Genomic DNA, 25526 nt, shown 5'->3' on the forward strand with positions numbered 1-25526 from the left:
CAGAGTATGTGTATCTCTAAGAACCAATCAATGCTTCATCATGAATGGCAGATAGCTTGCTTCTTCCTGTCTCTGGGTACTCCTTCATTATTGCTTTTTGTCAGGTGATAAACTACTATGGCTCAAGTGTACTCTGTCACCTCCCATTCAGTATTAACATCAGAATGCCATCTCACAGCTCCAATTGACTGCTGAACCCATGCTTCTAGGCACAGCAAATCCATATCCACCATTTTAAGTATGACATAATTAATATTCCCTTGCACTGAAAAAAGGACACAAGGTCACTAAAACAGCATAACTGCTGAAAGTGCGTAAGCATCCTATATCACCGTAATAACTACTAACAACATAACCTGTGAAAATGCGTAAGCATTTTGTAATTCAGCTAAACAGAAGCAGGAACAAAAAAACCTTATGGTACAGTTGCACAAAATGGACTCAAAAAAACACGGGCAGACAGGAACACATGCAAGACTGGAGAACAATATACAAATAAAGCAGGAAATATGTCTATTGGGACCAGAAGAAACCTGCAGAATAAACAGAAAAGATGCTTGGCAAAGCCAGAACAAGTCCTGATCTGAAAAAATGAAATCAGTTGCATTGAGGACAAATGAGATCCTCCCTATCTTTTTGAGAAGAAGCATAAATTACAAACAAAAAAACCCTGGAAGTTGCTTATTGGGTTTATTCTCTCACTAAGAGCTTGAGGCTGGCTACTTCAGTAACTAAGATCATCAACTAAGAATCATCAGATTCAGTAACTAAGGACCCAAGCCATCAGTGGTAGCTATGCTGCATCAGCTTTGTGGTACTGTATACTAGCAGTTTAGGAAAGCTTGTTAAGGACTAAGTTTTAATCTCGTGTGGTAATGACTGATAACAACTAGTAAAGTATTGCTTTGAAGTGTGAAACTGGCCTGATTTATCTGCCTGCTACACATGACCAACACAGCAGTGGCCAGCTCCCTACAGGACACATATTCAGTTGCAAGTGTCACACCCTTGTGAGTAGAATTTGATTCCTAGTTCTACTAAACACTACTAATTCCACTATAGAACAGGAGTTGGGTAAATCACCTACCCCTATTAAAACAGGAATACTATTTCATTCCTCACTTTTCCTTATCCTAAGGACTGCGTTTTACTACGAGAAGCATCAACCACAGCTGAGACAGCACCTCAGGCTGGTAGGTACTATTTTCATCAAAACAGAAAACTCTAACGTTAATCTAACTTTTTGATAGTACAAATATGTGCTTCTGCAACTACAGAACTATATATTTCATTTCTTACATAGGAGCAGCTCATGGCTGTGTCTTTTACCTCCCTCTAAGATTGTCCTGTACAGACATTTTCAAACCACTCTTATTTCAGGGTGGTGGTCTGTGTTTCACATTGTCCCTTCCAGCTCACATCAGCATTTGGCACCCTCTTCTCACAACACGAGTTTTATGTGCTCTGTTACTGGAGTACCTCCTTTACCAGTGTCCCCACTGTGTTTTCAACACCACCCTCTTCTCTCATGACAGTCCTTATTTTGCAAGTGTGTGAACAATTCTGTGTAACCTCTTTTCCCTCAGTCATTCTGCTCCCTTATCTCTTTTGTTCTGGTAGATAAATCACTCTGGATGCTAATACGCTTCACTCTACTGCACAGATAGGTGAAGATGAGAGACAGGACTTGCTATACTGGCATGGCTTAACTGTTCAAACGTTGCATGACGTTTGAAAGGTATGAAGCTATGGCTATGCTAAATAACAGCAAAGACTTTCATGTGTCACCTGTTTTCCTTTCAGTTCTCTAATTTCATATAAAATCGTAAGACTCTACAAGGAAAATTGCCCCAAAATAGAATTTTTCACAACAGTCCTGTACTGGAGAACAGAAAAGGAAACCACACAGAAATGAAAGCAACCTTCAAACTTGACTAATCACATGTCTTACTTATGCACTAAGTTCAGATGCCTATTCAAAAACTGAAAGTTTACCTATACAACCAGGAGATAAAACAAAGGATTAAGATTAAATAATATATTGTATATTCACTAGACACCAAAAGATGCAGTGTACAGCTAATATATTTTCAGCAATTAAAAATTCAGCTATATGAATATTGCAATAATTTAATTTTTAAATTATTTATCTCAAAGTGGCAGAAAAGATCACTATTTAAAAATAACATGCAAGATGCAAGTCATGAAAAATTGATGTGAAACAGCACTCTTTAAGACTTGAGCTCACTCTATGCAAAACTGTTAATGCTAAAAAATTCCTAGCAAAACTCAAGTAATTGGAAAAAGATATTTTATGACCTGTTCCATTACTTCTTAATCCTAAGTTATATTGCTGCTGTAAGTATACTAGCAAGCTTTATGAACTCAAAGAAAGGATAAAGAGTTGTTGAACTGAATCACAAAGGAGAAAAATTCTTTCTGAACCACTCCCTTTTTCTTTCTATTTGCCCCTCTGGTCTTTCATTTTCTGCTACACTCCCTCTCTCAGGTTTCCCAAGGAAAATAAATGCTGGATGGCTTTGCATTAAGTCAGAAAAATCATCTATAACTGCATTTTACTGTATGTGCTGCTTAACATATCCCAACAGTGAACCTAACATTTAGAATCTATCATATCAACATAGTCATCATGATCCAAGCTGCAAATAATAGAGAGTGTCACTGTCAATTTTGCTTTCTCACACTTCCTTCCCTTCACTTCATCTGATTTTAATAATTCCTGTCAAACCACAAACAGTCCAAATTACCTTCTTGACACAGAAGCTTTCAAGGAAGAGACAGAATCTCAACTTTCATTTAGCGACTACAAAAGCAAGCTGTCCGACTGGACAAATATTATTTCCACTCTTGACAACCTCTACAGTAAAGCATGCTTTTTAATTTTCACTGAAGCTGCCAAGGATTTGAGATAAGCTTCTTGTTTAGTGCAGACTGACTCACAGGATTAGCAAAGCAACAACTGTAATTGTGTGTAAAGAAGCCGGCACTTTCAAGTTGAAGAAAAAATTGCTTGCAAAAGGTGACAATTGCATGTCATAAGCTAACTGAATTAAGAAAAAGATTATACAAATAATTTCAATTTAGTAGATCTCATAAGATGTTTCAAGATCATTTTACATTTCTAAGATTGACCAAATGGTTGCTGCTAACATGTAATATAAATCAGAATTTCAAGGAGGGCAACTTTATATTCAACTACATCAGCAACCGTCTGAGAAAGGTTACCGTTTGACAACAGGAAATAGGTTCAAGGCAAATAAGCTTCCACAAAAGGATGTGATCTGTAATCTTTTTCCTCTCTGTTGGCTTGTCTTCAAAGTAAGCTTGATAACATAACTCCCTGCTTCACATATATCAGTTTAAAAGTAATTGATTTCTCTGATGAGGCACAGTATTGTATAATTAGCATTCTATTTGAAGTTTATGTGGATTAATCAAAGCATAATACATTTTTATGTAAAATATTTTCTCCACATAGACACACCAGTTTCTATAATCAGCTGAAAGACTACTGCTTCTTAGTATTTTGACTTATTTAAAGTTACAGTCAGGTACTGAAATATTACTTGCTCTGAAAAAAGAAAACAAAATAACCAAGATGCTTTACACCAGAAGCCTCATGTTAAGTATTTGTTTTAAATACCTCAGATTGCTTGTCCCATGTACAGGCCTAATTTAAGACTAATCAAGTAGTTTTAAAAGATTCTTTGGTAACTACTCAGAATACACCAAAACAATAAAAGCCTGTCTTTAAGGAATCCATAAAATCACTATGAAATGCAGAGGTGTATGTCTAGATGGTGGTCCGAGTTCCACAGCAAGAGAATTACACTTTCTACTAATACAGCAGTGGTTTAGTGTTCTTTTAACAGTTTGGGCTGGCAACTGTCTCTCCATAATCACTCATCTTCGTGGCCGGATATCCTCCTGCTTGCCTTTTTATTTTGGTTTCCTTGAAAAGTAAGGGTTTTAACATTTCACTGTATTTCTCTCTTTTAGCACTGCTAGCCAAAGCCCAATTTTGATACTCAGCAGTATATTGATTCTACCACAGCTCTGCATCAGATTGGACCTGTATGTTCTTTTATTCCAAAAAAAGGATCTGATCAAAGGATCACTTAAAGGAGGGAAAAAAATTATATGAGTAACACAGACACCAATGGTATTCCCAGTTTTAATTAAAAGAACATTGGTTTAAGCCTCCTTAAGTGAAGTACTTAGTCTTGACTATGTCTTGACTGCCACTAGCTAGCTGCATGCATTCAAAAAACACAGATTATGTATCATTTAGGGTTTAAGCACTAGCAAACACAATGGAAGTAGTAGATAGGAAAGACATCTGTAGATCAGTACAAATATACTGACTGAAATGAAAGTATGACTACACCATGTCTACTTAATAGTAATCAAAATAGTACAAAATTAAACCTTGTGTCTCGCTGGTTTGCAGTTCTGTAACTATCAGGGAAGCTAAATTTTTAATATTTGTATTTTTTTTAAGACAGGAGCTTCTTCCTAATTCATTAGCCATATATAAATTACTTCTTTGACTAGTAGCCCAGAGAAGGCCTTTATCTTCCCAGAGCATCCTCTCTCTATTTTGATCCAGCTTTGTCTCACTTGATAACTTACATTATCAGATGTTACATCTTTATTTCTTGGCAGGAAGTGCAAGTCATCAGAACTATAATGCTACAAAAGCAAAAAAAAAAAAGCAAAACCAAGTGGCACTTCTAAAGAATATTTATCCACAATAATTTTCCATTGCTGCTGAAGAAGAAAGAAAGGAAAATAAAGGAATAGTTATAGTGAAAGGAACTTCCTTCTTCCCAAGGACCTTTTAACCTATACTCTCACTCCAGCCTGAAGCTCCATATCAGAAGGCAACTAAGAGACCTGCAGTTGTCAGCTCAGGAAAGAAACACCTCACACTTCATGGTGCAGTTTGTTTACCTCTATACTGTTTAAATCATATATAGATACACACACATATATGTATATGCCATGGAAATGCCATGTCGGTATGATTCATGAATACTCAGGGAGAGCCCAAATACATCCTACCATTGCTTCTGAGAAGATACTGTGTGAAGGATACTATTTCAATGATAGAGGCAACAGTGTAAAAAGGTGGGAGAGGGAATCATAACTAAATGCACTCACACAGGCAAAAATAAATGCCTCTTTGGAACCAGACCAGGTCATAAATTACTGTGTAAAAAGGAAAGACAATCAGCTGATTTGTGATGCAGAAAGGGGTCCTCCTCCCTATCATCTTAAACTACTGTAAAGATATATTAAATTCTCTAGTGCAGAAAGCACTTAGCCTTTGGTTTCATGATTAAGAGGGCAAGTGTTTATAAATATCTTAAAAGTGAACACCATGCACTGTGTTATTTCTTACATAATTACAAGGCTCAAATGAATTGTGCAACCAGCCAAGAAGTGGAACTGCAGTGTAAACAATGTGCATTACTTGCCTATCATATGAAATAAATCTTTTGCTTCAGAACAAAACTGGACTGAAAATTAAAGATTTAAGGGGTTTCAGTGTTTTTTTTCCCCCAAACAAAAGCTACATTTCAAGTTTCTCGAGAGAAAGAGAGAGGAACATCACAGACAAAAAAAAAAAAAAAAAAAAAAAAGTAAAAACTTTTTTCCTAGGGTGTCCTAATTTCAGCTGGGATACAGTTAAGTTTCTTAGTAGCTGGTGCAGTGACATGTTTTGGATTTGGTGTGAAAACAATGCTGAGAGCACACTGATGTTTTCCAGTTGTTGCCAAGTAATGTTTACAATATGTTAAGGACTTTTCAGTTTCTGCAGCCCAGCCAGCAAGAGAGGGCTGGAGGGGCACAGGGAGTTGGAAGGGGGCACAGCCAGGACATCTGACCCAAACTAGCCAACAGGATATTCCATATCACAGGACATCATGCCAAGTGGTGGAAGAAGGAAGTGGGGTCTGATGGCATTTGTCCTCCCGAGTAACTGTCACATGTGATGGAGCTGCCTTCCTGGAGATGGCTGAACATCTGTCTGCTGATGGGAACTGGTGAACTAATTCCTTGGTTTGCTTTGCTTGCATGCACAGTTTTTGCTTTACCTATTGAACTGTCTTTACCTCAGCACACAAGTTTTCTCACTTCTACCCTTCTGCTTCTTTCTCCCATTTCACCAGGGTGGGGAGTGAGCAAGTGGTTGTGTGGTGCATAGTCACCACCCAGGGTTAAACCACAACATGGGGTCACATTAACATTTTAGCATATTTCTTTTTTCTTATGTTACTCTTATAACATTTTACAGCTTTTTAAAGTTAAAAAGTAGTAAGCCATATAAGAGTCAAGCTGGAAACGTACACTGCAATCGGCTTTTAAGGTTCAATCTATATATTTTTTAACTTAACTGCCTAAAACTGAATTAGCAGAATACCCTTCAGAAGCATAAGTTGTGATCAAATCTATTTTTATATAAGAGTTCTACCCTGAACCTTTGAGTTCCAACTCTTTTCTACTGATCTGCAAATTATGCTTGCTGGGACCACTGTTTTTGGCTGGGTCACAGCACAAGCTTCCATTCACTGGTACACCAACAGGAAACACTATGGAGAATGCTACAAGCACAAACAAAACATCCAATGAGAAAAGTAGTTAATGTTATGTATTCTGAATAATGATGAAAGAGTTCAGGGATAGAAAAGGGAGGGAGCATATATTGAAATGATATTTTTTCCCTAGTTTATCTACTGGTAATAAATGTCATTACAATATCCTGCCTCATACCGATGTTGGAGCTGAACTTTCTTCAGAAACTTTAAGTTTGTTCCAAGTTAGTCTATTACTTTGCAAGTGTGTGCCATGGAATGGGATTAAACAAATAATCTGATTTTTAATATCAAGGCAGACCAGAATGATTTTTCCTTTTTTTTTCCCTTCTATCACAGTGAGCACCAGAGATAGGTGTATCAGAGGAAAAGAAGTAACTGAGCTGTATTGCTTACCATCCCCTCTATCTGCATTACCTGATACAACTCACGTGCTTCCAGTCAAATTGCATGGTAAGAATTAAAACAATGTAGAGCCTACTATTCATATTTCAAATAATCCACTGTACCACTAAACCACTCAGTCCTTCTTGGAATGATTACAACTTTTTATTCAAGTTAGATTTTTGTACTACTATGCCCTAATGACAAGGCAATAAAAAGAGTGGAGAGAAACTGACTGATTATACAGATAAAAGAGATTCAGGCAACTTGAGAGATAGGCCACATTTTCTGACCCCTTCTTCACAGGGTCGAGAGGTTATTAGGGGTTTATGTATATTACAGAACAGACTGTATTCTGCTCCAAATGTAGTAAATATTAGGAACTGTTGCACCTAAGCAAATGCTACGAAGTACAATATGCATTTCAAAAACAGTGACCTCAACTAGCTTCCAAAATAGCCGTGTAAGTCCTTACTACAACAACATACTTTACTCAAACTTCTTACAAAACTATACTAATCCAAAGTTCATACCTTTCCATTTCTTAATAATTAAGAGCTAGCCATTTTTATAGCTGTCATAAAGAAATAAGGATTTATAAAACAGTCAATTTAAGCAAAGTTTGCTTAGAACTTCTTACTCTTCAACTTAAATGTAGCATGCGCTAGATTTTCTTCAATCAATACAAATTCACATATATTCTTGATTAGTACCAATAAGTATGTTCTATGAACTTCACAGGTCTCATTAACCACCCTGTTAGAACTTTTTAAGCATTTATAGTTCATAGAAAGTCAATTTCAGAACATAACAATGTACAATTTACATAAATACATACCTTCAGTCAATATGTTTTCTCTGTAACTGATATCTTCCTGTTTTCAGTTGTAAGAAACCATGCATAAGATTCAGTTAATAGTTCATCAGTGGTCCTATGTAAAAAGAAGATATTAAAATTACTGATAGGGAGTATTTGAGGAACTAACACTTTCATGGATAAAAATCATAATTGCTTAAGTATTATATAAATTGCTCACACAGTAGGACAGTATGCTTCCTAATGCCAACTGGTAAATAACAGTCCAAGTTCAAAATGTTAAAAAAAAAATTAACTTTAGAACCTCCATTTCTGTTCATACTTATACCAACGATGGTGCTACATAACACTTCATTTCATTGTTCCAAAGGTATGAAAGCAATGGAGAGAAGATATGCAGAGAATGGGATATAAGAAGGCCACAGAATCACCCAAAATAGCATATGGCAGCTCTAAGCAATGCTTAGGGAAGATCCACATAGCTCAGTAGTGTCACTAAGAATAATGTATGTTGTTGTCACACACTTGCAGAACAAGCATCTTACAAAAAAGAAGAGGTGGAAGATCCAGATTAACATTTCATATTGAAACAGAGCAAGGTCTTAAAAAGATTGGTCAGGATGACTTTGGTACAATGTTCTGGGTGATGCTCTGTGTTGAGAAAGGAGTGTACTCTGAATAATTAGAAAAGGTTCCATTGTCGATGTTAAAGGAATATACTCTAAATAATAAGAAAAGTACTCTGAAAAAGAAAAGATTCCACTGCCAATGTTAAAGGAATGTACCACTTAAGATGTTAAAGTAAAGGAATGTACTCTGAATAATTACGAAAGATAAGGTGGGCACCTGAAGGAGATAAGGAGACCTTGAGTCAAGAAATCTTTGAACAAAGGTTTACTCCACCTAGATCCCACCTATTATGAATAGAATGATTAGATGTCAAAATCAAATTAATATGTACGTAAAGATGTTGCAACCTCTCACACAACCTGTGTAAGTTACCTGACTTTCCACTGAAAACTTCGGAGCTAGTTTGTCTGGTGTGAATCAGCTAGCTCCACAATGTTGCTCGAAATAAATACCTTTGCTGCTTAAAGACGAAATTTGTCTCTGAGCAGTTACCCTGTGCCGTTTTGGCATCAATATACAAAGGGAGCTTATAAGAAAGATGGAGAGACATTTTTTACCAGAGTCTGTAGGAACAGGGCAAGAGGTAAGGGTTTTAAGCTGAAAGAGGGTAGATTTAAATTGGACATAAGGAAGAAATTCTTACGATGAAGGTGGTGAGGCACTAGAACAGGTTGCCCAGCAGCTGTGGATGCTCCATCCCAGGAAGTGTTCAAGGTCAGGTTGGATGGGGTTTTGAGCAACCTGATCCAAGGCAAGATGCCCCTGCCTATGGCATGGTGTTGGACGAGGTGACCTTTAAAGGTCTATTCCAACCCAAACCATCCTGTGATTGCATAATTCTATGACTGTTACAAAAGAACTAAAGATTGACTGCTGCATCCAGTAGCAGTGAATCAAAACAGGCAGCCAAGAAGTAGTTTGCCAAAAATGTCCTACCAAACCTATGTACCAGCCACATACCCTGTGCAAGCCCATTTATCCCCATTTACCAGGCAGCTGTCCAAGCACTGATGGTAGCACAGGGTAGGCGAGTGCAGTGAGTGGCTGGTGCAGGCCTGCCCACTTGGCAGCAGTGCCAGTTTATGGTAGATTAAATTGACAAACTATGATGAAAATAAGATAGTCTGCATTAGACTTTAAGACCTTGAGAATTGTCTCTACAGAGTAATTGAAAGGACTGCTTTGACACATGCATGCTAACATACCTGAATAGAAAGTTCCATTATGTTTAACAGCAAGAAAATGGGAAAGTGTATGTAAGAAGTAACAGGAAGTATCTCACTCACCTGCTTTTGTTTCACAATATTTTAAGTAATTAATAATATTTTTACAAGGCTTTCTACATTTATCAAACTCCTGTTTTGTTCAGTACTGTTTATTAAAAAGAAAGTGGTTCTTTAAGTGGAAAAGAATTGGGAACTCTCAGCACTTTCCAGGGTTTAGCTGAAGTACCCCAGGACTAAAGTCCCTGTAACTCGGAAGCTCTGTACAAGAATCAACAAAGACAAAAGGAAGTTTAAAAGAACGGCATGTACGTTTGACAACAGACTAGCCCCTGTCCTTTGACCAATACTTTCACATTTGTGTTTTAAATTAAGAACAAAGCCAAGAAAGCCAGTACTTTTTCCACTGCTTTCATTATTCTTCTGAAAACAGAGCCTATGCAAAAAACTATATAAAAAATGACAGTAAGGTTGTAACTCCAGCCCACAAAAGCCAAGAAATTTAAAGTTAGTCTGACATTCAATCCTTAAATCATGCAATTGTGCTTCTTTTTTAAAAAGCAACAATGCCAGTTAATGACAAGTTGTCAGCCCTAACTTTGAATTGCCTGAAGTTTGTCATTTGGTGTTTGTGTCACAACCTTAATGTTATTTAAATGTAGTTTTTAGTATCTATTATTTAAAAAGGTCTACTTTACGACAGCAAAAAGCTTTGATGGAATAAACCTCAAAGTACACTGTAGAGCTGGTATGCCACTTCATTAGAAGTAGTGCATAAAACATATGCTGTTGACAAATCTAATTCATTAAAGGTGAGGTAGATGCACTTTAAAACAACTGGATGGCATCATTATCTACAGTTCCTTTTATAAATTATTCCTCTTCTCCCTTTTGACTGAACTTGTCAGTGTTCCCTCTTCAGACTGTGACTGTTTTTGCCTTAAAATTCAATACCTTCAACATGTTTGGACAAGTTAAATAAGTAGCGCATTTGCTAGAACTGAAATTGTAAGCAGAAACATTCACACTGATTATTGCACCTATATTAACGAACAAGAAATAAAATTAAGCAACAATATATAAGAGTTTCAGCTTTATCAAACGTAAAATTTAAAAATTAAGAGAAGAGGAAATTACAAAGTACAACAGAGTAACATTCTGGCAGCGTTTTGTATTGCTATTCAGATGACTTGGATTTGATACTGAGTTGGATTCTGCAAGAGAGAAGATCAGGCACATCACAGAGCTGACAGCTAGCTGACATACTTAGTTATAAAAGGAAGAATTGCTAACTATATTATTCAGTCTTTTAGGTAAAGACCAATGTTGGTATAGGAACTAAAGGCTATAGAAGGGTCCATAAATAAAGTTAAGCTGATATTTGAAGCACGGTCCATCAGAGTGGTGAATCCCTTGCACAGCTTTCCAACAGATAAAACACAAAACTAGACAAAAACTAATCAAAATCCATCTTAGAATACTGTTGCCTGTGAGAACATGTAAATTTTTCTCCTCAGCCCAGAAAGAATAAAGTCCTTCACTGTGGTCTTTACAACCTGAATCACAGTGCAGGAGCTTCATTGAATCAATTAAAAAATAAAGTGAAAAAATGTATTTGAGGACTAAATATAACACAAGTTATGGTTAAATTCCACAAATCACATATTCAGCAAAATTCTAAACTATGCTCTATGCTATAAAGAGGGGGGGAAAAAATCAAAGATTTGTAATCAAGGATTCTTTCTGTAACACAATTTCCCTTTTAATTCCTTATAGTGTCCTAATTATCTATTTTTAAAAAAAACCTGAATTTTTTGCATAGAATGCATAATCATACTTTAATTTGTTAATATTCTGTAAAAATATTTTGTAATGAATTAGCTGGATTAGGAAAGAAACACGTTTTGTTCAAGAAAAGCCCATGTGTAGCACATAGTACCACCCTATATATTTCTATACAGACACATGTACACATACGCATTAACCAGATGCAATGTCTCTGATTAATTCTGTATTGTCTTTTGCAGCAACAAGCTCATTCCAGTATAACACTTACTCTAAAAATTTCAGAGGTGGATGTTTTGCTTAGAAAAATATGGCGTATGGGTAACTTAAATATGGAAACACCTCCAAATATAATTCACTGAGGCCTAATTTATGCCTCCACGGATTGCAGCAAATCAGTTTCTGCAAGCAACTCTAAATGTTTAAACTAAAAACTGCCAGATTAATTTACCACATTTCAAACAGCATCTACCATTTACCTCAGAAGATTTACATCATATATATGTCCAATATGCTACACATGCAACTCTCCTAATTAGTGTCCCCATTAATCCTCATCCTGCTCTTTTTTCAGTTTAGTTCCCTCTCCAGCCATATTGTCTTTACAATCCTGCAAGTGGAACAGCCATTCCTTCACTGAACTGGTGGCCAGGCACTGGAACAGGCTGCCCAAGGACATGGTGGAATCACCGCCACCGGAAGTGTTTAAAAAGCACGTAGATATGGTTCTTAGGGACATGGTTTAGCAGTGGACTTGGCAGTGCTGGGTTGGACTTAATGATTGTAAGTCTTTTCCAACCTAAATGATTCTGTGATTTTATGATTTGTTTAAGCCTTCTGCCACCAAAACATGGAAAGAGTTAGCTGCAGATGGACAAGAATACAGTGATATCTCCACTCCAGGAGACAGATCTCAAAGGCCACCTGCGCCCAGAATCTCTAGTGAACCAAATTAAAAATCATTCTACCTACAACATTCTTATTACTGAAATGATCCATATCCTATTGACCACTGGTACTTGCAGCTCCTCTTGTAAAGTCATTTCTTCTTATGTTTACTTCTAAACAACATGGAAGCACGGCTTTGGGTACTTAAATTCTACTCTGGTCTGCCTAATAAACCCTTGAGGATGCTGCTGGGAGTGGGGAGACAAGAAAAGGGAGAAACAGTGCTGGCATCATTAGAGTTTAAGCTTACACAGAAGATATCCATAATGCCTTCCCAAAGGAAGCACTCATGCTCCCTAGCATTTTGTGAAGAGATACTCTGTTCCCAGTCAGGATTTCAGTCCTGCTCTTACTTTAGCCCTTACTGATGAACTTTATGAGCAATAATGTTGCTAACCACACAGCCCTTCTGTCAACACTGGCACTCCAGATGGGAGAAACCGCTGACAGCAAAAACCTTCTACACTAATAAATGTCATTGCTTCGTTGGGAAAGTGAAAGAAAAGAGGGAGAGGCCTTATCTATGTCATTGCTTCAAAGGAAGTCTTTTATTCTTTGGTGCATAAGGGACTGCCAAAGTGCCCCTTCTGTAAAAAGTCTAGCTACTTTTTCTGCAATCCTCAGAATGTTTTTAGGAAGCTATTTGGAGGACTTCTCAAAAAGCTCCTCAGATCACAAAACGGCACTGCTGTCTCTTTACATTATTTAGAGCGCATTTCCCTCATAGCATATAGCAGCCTCTCTGGATGCAAGAACCACTTGATTGTCCTATATCTGGGTGTGCCAAAGCCAAGTAGAGAATCACATAGTAATGTTTTCCATAACAGAACTCCACTTCTCTTAACTTCCAAGTCCACAAACGCGATGGGAAACAATCAGTTGCTAAGCAAAATTTGTTTCTCTAATGAATTCTTCATAAGACTTAGAGAAAAATAAAAATTATGGATGTTAAGCTTATTTTGCACTGAAACAGCCTCAAAGCCTATCTGAAAAGAAACCCGTTTTGCCATGGCAATAGCTTACTACATTAATACAATCGATTTTTTGCTATTACTCTGACAGTTAATTTGTATTTATTATTTGGTAAATGTTCTTTGCTTTTTGAGTCCAGTAGAAAATTATTTCTGATAAAATAAACACACCAATGAACACATTATTTTAGTACTGAATGCTTCTACTAAAATATCCACGAGACACTAAGAGACACTGATATCCCAAAGCAACAACCTGGAACTGCTAGGGAGGGCTCACAAACAAAGTTGTAAAACCACGAAAATTACCTGCCAGATCTGCTGGTAACAGGGGTTAAGCTACCTTAACTTAAGGTACAACTAAACAGGTACAACTAAACAGTTACAAGGAACTGCTACAATCCTCTGTTAACTCACCTTAAGTAGCAAATCTATGTCTGATACCTGGATGTCACAATTTTATACAATCATCCAGCTGTATACTTGTAAAATGCATAGTATTTTATAGAACTGTATACTTGTATTATAGTATTTTATAGAACTGTAACATACTGTCAGGTATCTTGATACTAGTTTACTCTTGTTCTACTTTCATTATCTGCCCTATTATAATTTATGCCATACTTTCTCCTAACTTCTTTTTAGTACTTTTCTCCTTCCATTCACAATTATCTACACCTTTTGCCTACCCTCTGTACTAACCTCAAGTACAGCCAACAGCATAAAAAGTAAAAAGCGTACATGCAACATGTTAACCTACTGGTTACATCATGCCTAACTTGATTTTCTGAGGTCCTGTGAGCCAGGGTTCATGTTTTATCTGCATTGCGGGGCATCAATCATGCAGTTTGCAATTGCCTAATAAGAAATAACACTGGGTGGAGAGAAGGGTTGTTGCAGAGAAGATATTATTGAATATTCTGAGTATATACATTGCTATTTAACAACATACAATCAAGAAAAAATTATGATTTCTGCTAACGTTACACTCATTCCCCATTCTGACTGCAGTCACTTAAGAGAGAAGAATACATGAAAGACAAAGAAATGTATTTTAGAACACACACACACACAATTAAAATTCAACAAACAAAATCTGAATGAGCTTATGTGGATTCTCAAAAAAAAAAGGTGAAAGGACTTTGATGAAGGAAAATTTGCTGATCATACCAGAATGGAACTCGTATGTAGGAGAAAATATTCGAAGGTCAGTGGGGGAGTTAGGTCAATTAAGTATTCCAGGCAGGTATAGCAGATTTAGGTCAGGGCAGGAGAACAGTAATATGATTAAGAAAGAAGGTCCAAGCAGCCAGGGACTAACTCATGTCAGGCAAAGACAAGAAACGAACTTTACGTGGTAGGGAAGGTTAAGTATTACAGGCAAAATAAAACCATTCCACTACCTATATTTTAAAAGAAAAAAGAAACAAAACCTTATTGCAAGTCATGAGTGACTGAAAGTACACTAATGAAGTGAAGTTCGCTAATTCATTATTTGACACACAAGGTATATAGCTTGGCATCACTTACACAACAGTTACTGAACCAGCTGCTGAACACTGTTCTGTGCTCTCCCTAACATTTGTCCCTCAATACTGATTCACTGACACACATTAATGGAATGTGAGTCAGCAGAAGGGCAGCAGAATGCAAGGACATAAGGATATAGGCTGAGCTTAGAAAAATCAGAAGAATGTTCTTCATAAGAAAAATGGTTACACAAAAGAAACATAAACAACACCTCCAAAAAAGACCATAAAGAAGTTTTAAAATATAAATACAAAGTCATGACAACAGAGTTTACACAATCATCAAGGCTTGAAGAAAAGCAAAAATTTTAACACTTGTTCTGCCATTCGTTTGTTCATGAGCTCATGAAAGACACCACAGGTACGTTTATAGCAGACCAATTATCATTAAGAAGATATTCTAGTTTCTGTGGATTTATATTATGTTGGTACTGTTTCTAACTCTTATAAACCCTTAACACTATAGAAGAAAATTCAAATTCCTTCACTGTTTCAACAAAGCCAGAGTCATTTCGAGCTTTGTACTACGAGAGACTTATAAAACCGACTTAAAACAGGGCAAAAAGTTAGATTTTTCTCCACATGAAGGCAGTGTGGAGACATTTCATACTGTTTTAGCTTTTACAACTGACTTTTCAGTGTAGCTTCATGGGTTTTTTTACAGAGCTGTGATTTCTAAATGTTTGACCAAAATTTGGCTATGCATTGTGATTTTAATTTTGCCAAACAATACTGCTTAAACAAGCATACACATTTATGTTGAGACAACAGAAGAGGTCTAATGAGTAATTTTTAAACTCTGAAATTGTTAATCAGTCCACTGACAAACTTCTCTGCATGATGGCAATAACATACGGCAAAATATCTTCCACTAAATAAAAAAATCTGTAAGATCACAACAGAATAGAAGTTAAAGCATGGATTGTATCACTGCCACAATTACTGCAAGGAATTACATAAAATTTTCAACACAGGAAGTCAAAAGGCTAATGAGGGACAAAAAACATGGAAAAAAAAATTCCCCAAATGCTAAGTTGCAAAGTTAAGGGTAAAGAGGTGAAGGCTTGCAGAAAGATGTTGTGAGATTTAGGACAAGGTTCAACCGTGATCACATTGATCGTGGCAACAGAAGTGAGGCCTGGAGAAACACAACTCACACATATTACATAAAGTATAATAGCTGTCTACAGGGAAATGTAAGAAGTGAATTTTCAAGGCAAAAGACATCGTGGTAATACAGTTATGTGTAGAACATAAAGGAAACAAAAAGTATAAGGTAGAATGCTAGATCAGTGGGTTGAAAATGAAATATCTTTTTTTTTTTGTCTCTCTAGGAAATAAAATTAAGAAAGCAGCAGCCACTGAAATCTGCAAGAGACAGGCACCTGAAACACTGCAAGTGAACTCTTCCTGTGAAAGAGTAAAAGAAATACTTATTCGTCTGATCTTGATTTGTTAAAGTACTGAGGACATCAGAGCTATACAGCCATCCTTGATAGTCCTTAAAACTAATCAGAAATTTTATAAGTGAAATTCCATTTGTGTAGCACTGAAAATCACTTGTGAATTTTTATAAAGATGTTACATGTACTGTAAAGCAGAAAGTGGAAAAGTGGTTATCCATCTAAAACACAAACAGCTTAAATATAATTTATAATACTGAGCAGCTGAACCATATTTTTGACAAGCACATAAATAGAACAAATAAAACCCAGAGATACTGAAAAGTACGCCAGTTAAAGAGACTGCTCCCTAGACCTATGAGACCTAATATTAACTCTTGTACATAAGAGAAAAAATAATGAATTGAGAGACATTTAGCTACTATAATGAGATCACAACAAGGATGGAAAAAAAGAAAATAGTTTTTTTTATGACAAAAAATGTAATCAATCTTTTTGAAAAAATAACGAAGAGGGTAAGTGAAATCCAAACTTAACAGACATGCCTAAAATTAAGGTCAAAACATGTTAATTTCTTAAAGCTACACTTAACAATGTATTTTAAAGCAAAAATAAATGTACAATGTTGGAGGTCTGTTATTTTGATTCCATGTATTATGTGTCAGACACAAGAAAAAAGAAATAAAAACTAGAAAATATGTGTGCTTGTATGCTGAAGACTTCTCCAGCCTGTTAAAAGCCCTGTGGCATAAAACTATTAGTTACCAGTTAAGTAATGGTTAGTAGCTAATAGTAGTTAATAAGAATTAAACTATTTACAAAAAAGTCCAAGTTTACAAAAATTAAAATAACTACTTTACAGTGCTGACAACTCCACAGTGAAGGTATACATGTGCAACAGGTATTAATAGAAAATGCAACTTATGTTCATTGTCCATCTAGAAATGCAAGTGATAAATACAGCCATTTAACTCTGAATACTCAAGTTGATATTTAAAGATTTTTCAGTGCCACTATCAAAACCTAGTGATAGAGGCTGCTGATGGTTACTTCTTCATGCTTGCATTGAAAAAGACGCAGAAAACTTCAGTATGCATTAAAGGTACCAAAACAAACAGCAACAAGACCCATCTGAGGCCCAGCAGAACTATTTTTCCAGTTTTATTTTTGGGAAACTCAGATTTAAAACCAAGCATCCAACAGGCTGCCGAACTTCAGATGTCTGAAGCTAGGGGTGGTTTTGGTTTTCTTTCCACAGGAATACCTATGTTTTGTAGCACTGCTGAGTTCAAAGCATTGCTTCTATTGATCTAAGCTACAGTGACAAACACTCAGCACTTGTGAGTTTTGCTGTACACATCTCAGTTTACAGGTCTTACATATGAAACAGCTACCTCAATGAGTACAAAGTGAGTTGTCCACTTTTGCATAAGAATTTTATGGAAGGGGAGAAAGTAGCATTAAGTTTTCTAAGGAAGCAATTCTGTCATGTCTTTTTTTTTTTCTTTTTTCTTGAATCAGGACATGTGCCTTCTACTTTCCTACTGCATAAAAAAGGAATTGAAGTGTTCCACAAAGCTAGTTTTATTCATTATGAATCACTAACAGACTTCTTGTGTACTATCCATTCAGTGCGTTACATGACGCAGTAATGACAAGTCAAATACATGAGGGACCAAAATAATATTTTGCAAAGAACCGTCATCTTGGTATTCCTACATTTCTAAATTCTAAACCGAGTGCTTGAAGTACGAGCTGAATATTATTTTGACCTTTTCGTGTTGCTTTGTAATCTAAAGAAAAAAATCAAACCCTGATTTCCGTAGGAAGAGTGAGTACCAACTCGATCAGCGGGGCAGGAATCCCCTCACCAAAACATGTGGCTTGACTATCTGGCTGCAGCAGTACCTGGCCATCTTCCCTGAGGATCAGCCATCATGTGGCACAAGACACTCTGAAAGTTTCTCTGAGGCACAGAGAAAAGGGCACCGAGGATCAGCAATCCCTGGTCCTTCTCCTGACTGCCACAGACAGCCCGTTCCAGAGGGGAGACGCTCCAGCCTGCGCCGCCCGGCCCCTCTGCCTGGCTCCTCCGCCCAGGGACCTCTCTTCCGCCCCGCAGCACAGCCCCTTGCCAGGCGGCTTCTAACTCTGCCGAGCAACAGAAACGGTGCTTTTCCAGAGACTCTGGGGAGGGGCCAGCGCGTTTCCCAGCCTCCCCCCGCCTCACGCCAGCCCGAGGGACCCCGTCCCCTCGGCCTGAGGGAAGACCCCCGCTTCCCGCCCCGCTCCGAGGCGCCAAGCCGGGCCCGCCACGCCGCTCCAGCGGGGCCGCCTCAGAGGAGCGCCGGCACCGCCCTCCCCGCCGCGGGGGGGGGCGCCCACAGCCCCTCGCCGCCGCTCAGGGAAGCCTCGGCGCTGCGCAACGCTGGGCTGCGCCGCGGGGCAGAGCAGCGCGGCCGCGGGGAGCCCCGGGCCGCAGCGGGCCCCCTCGCTCGGCGCGCACGGTAAGGGGAGGGGAACGGCGGCCCTGCCGGGGGCCACTTACCCAGCCCGGGCTCCCCCCGCGGCTCCGCGCCCAAAGCCCCGGCGACCGCGGAGCGTCAGTGACAACGTCCCGGAACGGCCGCGCCGCCACATCCGGGGGCGGGGCGGGGGGAAGGCGGGAACGCGCCGAGGGGCGAGCGTGGGTCGTCCGGCCCGGCTGGGGAGCGAGGAGGTGCCCGCCAGCATGGCCTGTGTACGTGAGTGCACCGGGCTGCCCCCGCCGCAGAGCGGGAGGCGGTTCGCTCCCACCCGAGGCCGCCGGCCAGCCCGCCGCGCCCCGGGGCACTGCCCCACGGGGCCCCCCTGAGGGCGGGAAGCCCTCCCGCCGGCGGGGCGCGCTCGGTCGCGGAGCGGGGGCCTGAGGGGCGCAGCGTCGCGCCTGCGGGCCCGGGGGCTGGGCTGCGCTCCCGGCGGGGGGCGCGGGCCGGTGCGGGGGCTCTGGCCGCGGTGCGGGGGCTCTGGCCGGTGCTGCCTGGCAGGTGGCCGGGCTGTGGCAGGCCGCGGCGGCTCCGCGTGTGTCGTGCCCCCCCTCGGGTAGCGTTGATTTCCTCGCGCTCTGTTTTCCCTTTTTATCGGAAAACCGGTAGGAGTTGCTAGCAAGATCATGGAAGCAGCGTTTGGTGATGCCTGTTATGTGTGTTTATGCTTTTCTTTTAACAGATGGCAGGTGGCGGCCAGAAACGGATAATCCAATTAACCAGATTTAATAAACAAGAGAAAAGGGCACTACGCAAATGGCTTTTGAAACTGGACTGTGTTTTTTTAGATAGTAAGGTATTGTTCACTAAGGTACCTGATGCTTAGAGCAGAAAGTAAAAATGCAAGCCTTAAAAGAAAGGGCTATGCAGTAGTTTAGAGTTATGTGTAAATAGCTAGGGAAGTTAAACTGTTTCTAGTCACACAAGTGTGTTGTTTTGTCTTTGTTTTATTAGGAGTACAGAAATTGTACACATCTTATAGCAAAAAAGCTGTGCAGGAGTGAAAAGTTCTTAGCTGCCTGTGCTGCTGGTGAGTAAAAGCTTCACTGTAAAATGTCATTGGATCATGACGTAGGACTGGAAATGACCCTTAAAAGATTTCTGGTTACCTGTTTTCATTTTGTGAACCTTCTTACTAACCCTCGTTCTCCTTGTTCCATTAACCTTGATTTTTACCGCAGTGTTATATTCAAATTCTGATTTACTACTTTTTGGTTTGGATTTTTTTTCCTAAATGATAGTCCTGCCATCTTCCTTTATGTCCCAGACAGAAAGCTTTGTTATATGTTAGTTAGATCATGAAGTCATACCCATAAGATTGGGACACTTAAAAATGGATCGCTTGAGAAGGTGACAGAGGGACTATGGACACCAGTAATCAGCATGGATTTTTGACACCAAATTTGCACGCAACATTCACTGGTAAAGGTCACTGTCTGTAAGTTGTGGTTTATGCAGCAAGAGAAAACTCCAGGCTTTTGCCATTCTGACACAAGCCTCTGGCTTTCCTCTTGCTTTGCTTTTACCTAGGGCCTGATGCTGAAATCCCGTACATAAGCAACTAAATGCTTTTAGAATGAGAATTCTGTATTTTAAGATTTTTTTTTTATGGACAGATTATGTGGAAGGATTTTATGGTGAGTTTAGAAAATCTTGTGGTGTTACAAGACTTCACAATACCAATCTATTAACTGGTTAAATGTGATCTTTATTTTCCCTATATTGTATTATACCAAAGCATTAAAGCAATTTTTATGAGGGATAATCTTAAATTTAAGAAGTAAGAGACAGAAATAACTAAACCTAGATCTGGGTTTAAAGATACATGTGTATTTCTTGATTCTGTATTTATACTTACATACTATATTAGTAGACATTTTCAATCATCTATTGCTCTGTGTGTGTGTGTGTGTATATATATATATGATTTCTTGTACTAATGTAAAATTCTGATCACATTCTAATAAAAAAGGAAACAGCCCAAAAGTTTCCATGGGGGAAGCTACTGAAACGCAGATAGATTTGTGGCATAGCGCTTTGCTTTAACTATTATAAACCTTTGAGTTAGTGTTTTCTTAATTTGGGGGATTTAAAACATCTGGAGATGCTTTCTTGAACTGAGTAGAAATGATAAATTACTGTCCCCATGGCAATGCAAAACTCTGCCATGTTTCTGTACTTTCAAATCTTCCCCCACATCATGTAGTAGTTCTTAATCCTGGGAGAGATGCTGTTTTTACATTATCATTGCTCTTGCCCTTGATGGCGGAGAGTGTGCTCATTCCTACTGCAGTTTTTCCTGAGTAAGTGTAAAAAATCACATTTAAACCCATTTAGAATGCCTTAGAGGTAAACAGAAATAATAACAAGGGTGCCAGTCTTCATGGACTTCCTAGTTGACAGAAGTTTTGAGATGGAAACTTTGAATGAAAGTGATTTTAACATACAGGTTGTGCACAGCATACCTTTTCCAGTCCTAAGTCTACTGGTACCTATGCTAGGTTATGTAGAAGTACCATCTGTGCTCCTGCACTGAGACATTTTGCCAGTCAACCCTGCTGTTCTGTGAAACCAATTAGGTTCACACAATTCAAGTCAATTTCTCTCGCAGTGTCTTCTGTAGGTACTGTTTCTATACAGGAGCAGGGTACTAACCACGGCTCTTGACCTGAACCTGTAAGAAGAGAGAGACAGAGAAAAAGGGGAAGATCATTACATACAGTATCAAAAGCATACATGCAGAAGATGAAAGAGGAGAGGCGGAGGAGGTGGAGCCAAAGGATGAGAGAAAAGGATGTGAAAAGAAGAAAGGGGAAAGACAAAAGTCTAAACCCATATCCCCCTAATATTGGTATTCACTACACTCGCAGTGCAAGTAATACTAAGAATATATAAAAGAAATGGCTTGGATGCTAAAACCTTCCTTCCTCTTTTTAATCATTGGTGGTAAAATATTTCTTCATTTTACTACATTTCCGTACATTTGTAAAAGTGTCAAATTATATTAAAAATAAAGGGTTAAACAAGGTTCTGTGGAAGTGACAAGAACAAAATCTGGGAAGCTGAAAAATTCCATTTGCAAATTTTTGAGGAGATAGACAAGTATTTTGTCTGGGAAGGGTGAAAAAGTACTTCATCGCTAAAAGAAAACAAAACGATCATTTTCAGTGGCATTGTGAGACTTCTGCTTCTAAAGTGTGAAGAGGAGAACTCTTGTAGGAGGAAGAAGTTTTTAAAATGGTACTTACAATTGCAGCTTTTATTTGCACAAGAAAGGTTGAAGTTAATTTTGTATTAGATCTTCAGTTGATTGCCATTTGTCTGCACAAAAAATCTTTTGTGGTTGACAGTTCATTTGCTTTTTAGGAAAGTGGATACTAACTAAGGAGTATGTAATTAATAGTGCCGAAAGTGGCAGATGGCTTGATGAAACAACGTACGAATGGGGATATGAAATTGAAAAAGACAGCCATTATTCACCTCAAATGCAATCTGCACCTAAAAGATGGCGCAAAGAACTGACACGCTGTGGTGCTCCAGGGGCCTTCCACAGATGGAAAGTTGTCCTCTCTGTTAAGAAAGGTGATAAACGAATGGCATCTATTACAAGGTAGGAGGATATGTCTTAGACCTCAAATAATGAAAAATGGAACTCTTATTGAGTGGTTGAACACATTTTTGTTCTTCCATCTTAGCTAATTTTGTCCGTAATAACCTCCAGCTCTTCAAACTCTTGAGTTGTTTCCATTAATATACTTCGATACTTTTTATAATAAAATTGCTTTAAATCTTTAGCCTACTGCTTTTCTTGCTTTCTTTTAGTGTAGTCTCAAAAATAACACACATTTGCTTACATTTGTTTCAGCTGGGATAGAGTTAAGTTTCTTAGTAGCTGGTGCAGTGGCATGTTTTGGATTTGGTGTGAGAGCAATGCTGAGAGCACACTGTTTTTAGTTGTTGCCTAGTAATGTTTTACAGTCACTCAAGAAATTTTCCATTTCTGCAGCCCTGCCAGGAAAGGGCTGTAGGGGGGCACTGGCAACTGGGAGGGGATACAGCCATGGTAGCTGACCCAAACTGGTCAAAGGGATATTCCGTACCATAGAACATCATGCTGAGTATATAAGCGGGGGGAAGAAGAAGGAAGTGGGGGATGTTCAGAGTGATGGCATTTGTTCTCCCAAGTAATTGTTGCATGTGATGGAGCCCTGCTTTCCTGGAGATGGCTGAACATCTGCCTGCTGAGGGAAAGCACTGAATGAATTCCTTGTTTTGCTTTGCTTGCTTGTGTGGCTTTTACTTACCTATTAACTTTGTCTCAGCCCTTGAGTTTTCTCACTTCTACCTTTCTGATCCTCTCCCCTGTCCCACTGTGGGGGGAGTGAGCAAGTGGCTGTGTGGTGCTTAGTAGCTCTCTAGGGTTAAACCACGACAGTTTGCATCTGAAGTAAACTGCTTACAGAAACCTTGTTCATGAGGCAAGGCACACAGGCTTACACTTTTTATGAGTAATCATATATTTTACGTGGATGTTACATTTGAATAGTAGCTGGAACAGGATGCATTATTTTGCTTGGGTGGGTAACCTGAGCCAGCTGTGAATGCTGTTACAGACCTGGGCCACACTGTGAGTGACCTTACGGGTTTTTGCATCACATCTATGTAATAGCTTCTTGTAGTTCTAAAGACCTAAATCTTTACTGTAGTACATGTTTCTGATAAGATGTAAATACAGGTAGCTCGGAGGGGAAAGGAAAAGCAGGGAAGAGGAAACAATGGAAGTGCAAGAATTGTGGGACAGCAATTTTTTTCCCCATACTCTTCCTACACATTTGTTTTCCATAGTTTAAATACTACATTCAACTGCAAACAAAGCATATTAATAACGTTTGCTTCTGGTATGCTAAAAGCAAACGTCCCCTGACACTGTTGTAGTTTCACTGCAGGAGCAGATACTGTCCTACTCTGTTGAAATCCCAGTTAGGAGTACTCAGGTCAGGCACAGATGCATAGGCAAGAAGAGAAGTGCTGTTTGTCTGGTTGATCGTGGTACAGGGATGCATGCTGCATCACAGAATACCTGTCTGTCTGTAGTTCATAAAGACAATGTGAGGTATATCTGAAGTTACCATGCTCTGATTTTCCCAGCTGAAGACATTGTAAGTATGCTGTTTTCTTGGCTGAGCAGGAAAGTTTACTATGTGCTGTCTTGCAGAAAGACGCACCCATCCTGCTACACTTGTGAAAAAATGCTGTTTCTTTTTCTGTAAAAATTGCTTATGCAGATCTTCATGATAACATGATTAAAATGATGTCTTGCACAGCTCCCTTTGCAATGGAAGTAACCTTTAACAGGAACTACATCAGCAAGACAGGGGAACAGGCAGTTTTGTGCAAAGAATCTTTCTTTTCCAGACTCTTACCCATACACCGATATAGGTATTATTTTACTCGGTCAGAAAACACTGAAAGGTAGATAGTTTTTGTCTCCAGCAAGTGCTGTTTTCAGTCATGAAGGCCACTGTAGCTTTGGGGAAAGACTGATTTTTGTTTTTTTCCCCTCTAATCTTTAAAAACACTGTGCCTTTTTTCCCCTTCTGTGCTCTTCCTACCTTTAGTGCCTAGCTGTTGGATGGGTAAGGATGAGAGATCAACATAATTTTATTTTTACATACCTGGATTATGAAAAATAAAACATATATCCAGCATGTCAAAAGACCTTATTTTTTCCACCATTTTTTTTTTGTCTGGCATCTCTTCTAAAAGATGGGAATTGTTGCAGCAGTACAACTCTCAAAATTGTCCCAGGGAAAACTTAACATGTAATGGTGTCCCAAAGACAAACAGATCTGTTTTCTGTGTGATACTGGACAGCACCAAACACTATAAATGACTCCAAAATCAAGTTAAAAAGTGTATTTGTGTTATGAAAATACCATGTTATGGTTCAGAAAAGCAGGTTCCAGTTCTGGTAAACCACTAAATTTATTGCAAAACTTACTTGAAAGACCATCATGATTGTGGGGGACATAAAAATTGTAGCTGCTGTCACCAGATTTGATCTCTGAAAAACTGCACGGGTAAAGCTTTGTGTCACATATGTAAGAGGTACATGTAGATTTTAATTATTAGTGATAAATTGTGAAGAGAAGAATTTCTTGTGTCACTTCCTTTTCTGAAGGATGTGAAGTGCCCTTTTATCCTCCAAACGAAGTTTGAGCAGTGCCATACATCTAGAAAACCCTTATTCACTTGCACTTGCATGCTTGTAATTTGTGAATGATAATGTAGTTTTCAACAGTAATACTACAATGCAGTAAATACATCTTTCCTGATATGTTTATTTAGAGTTCTTGAAGCTGGAAAGGCAACCATATGTTCATCTGAAAATGTAGAGCACAATGTAACTCATATATTTAGCAGTCTACAAACTTTCCCTATGCAAAAGAGAAAATGCCTCTCTGAAGTTCAATATTACCCTTTGCAATATCTAGGAGATTACCTTTTTGAGGTAAGTAAATTAAGAAAAATAATCTAACATTAATCTTTCATTGTTAGCAATTTTTGTCAGGTTTACTGGTTACAGTAAACGATGCAGCATTAATAATAGGGATTATGATCAGCCTGAGTATTTTGTAATTTAGTTAAAGGCAATACAACTTCCTGATTCAGGGACTGCTTATCCAAGGGA

General features: G+C 38.7%; 2 protein-coding genes across 8 annotated transcripts in view; one reads left to right on the top strand and one right to left on the bottom strand.

The window, feature by feature from the left end:
- The window catches only part of KIAA0825 (KIAA0825 ortholog), a 252911-nt gene extending 233971 nt beyond the window's left edge, over positions 1 to 18940 (bottom strand). For all 3 annotated transcript variants that reach the window (XM_055790172.1, XM_055790173.1, XM_055790175.1), the window contains exons 1-2: positions 18859 to 18940; positions 7843 to 7936 (exon numbers count right to left, since the gene is read on the bottom strand). The gene's annotated coding sequence lies outside the window, so the exon portion shown is untranslated. The remainder of the gene's footprint in view (positions 1 to 7842; positions 7937 to 18858) is intronic.
- Positions 18941 to 18944: 4 nt separating this feature from the next.
- The window catches only part of SLF1 (SMC5-SMC6 complex localization factor 1), a 39438-nt gene continuing 32856 nt past the window's right edge, over positions 18945 to 25526 (top strand). The window contains exons 1-5 of one of the 5 annotated variants that reach the window (XM_055790176.1): positions 18945 to 19050; positions 19518 to 19646; positions 19790 to 19865; positions 22202 to 22445; positions 25184 to 25346. In XM_055790176.1, coding sequence (XP_055646151.1) covers positions 19042 to 19050; positions 19518 to 19646; positions 19790 to 19865; positions 22202 to 22445; positions 25184 to 25346 — 621 coding nt within the window. In that variant the 5' untranslated portion in view covers positions 18945 to 19041. The other 4 variants (XM_055790178.1, XM_055790177.1, XM_027786063.2 and 1 more) reach the window with 4 other exon arrangements.

Source organism: Falco peregrinus, chromosome Z (genome assembly GCF_023634155.1).
Source record: "Falco peregrinus isolate bFalPer1 chromosome Z, bFalPer1.pri, whole genome shotgun sequence".
NCBI lineage: Eukaryota > Metazoa > Chordata > Aves > Falconiformes > Falconidae > Falco > Falco peregrinus.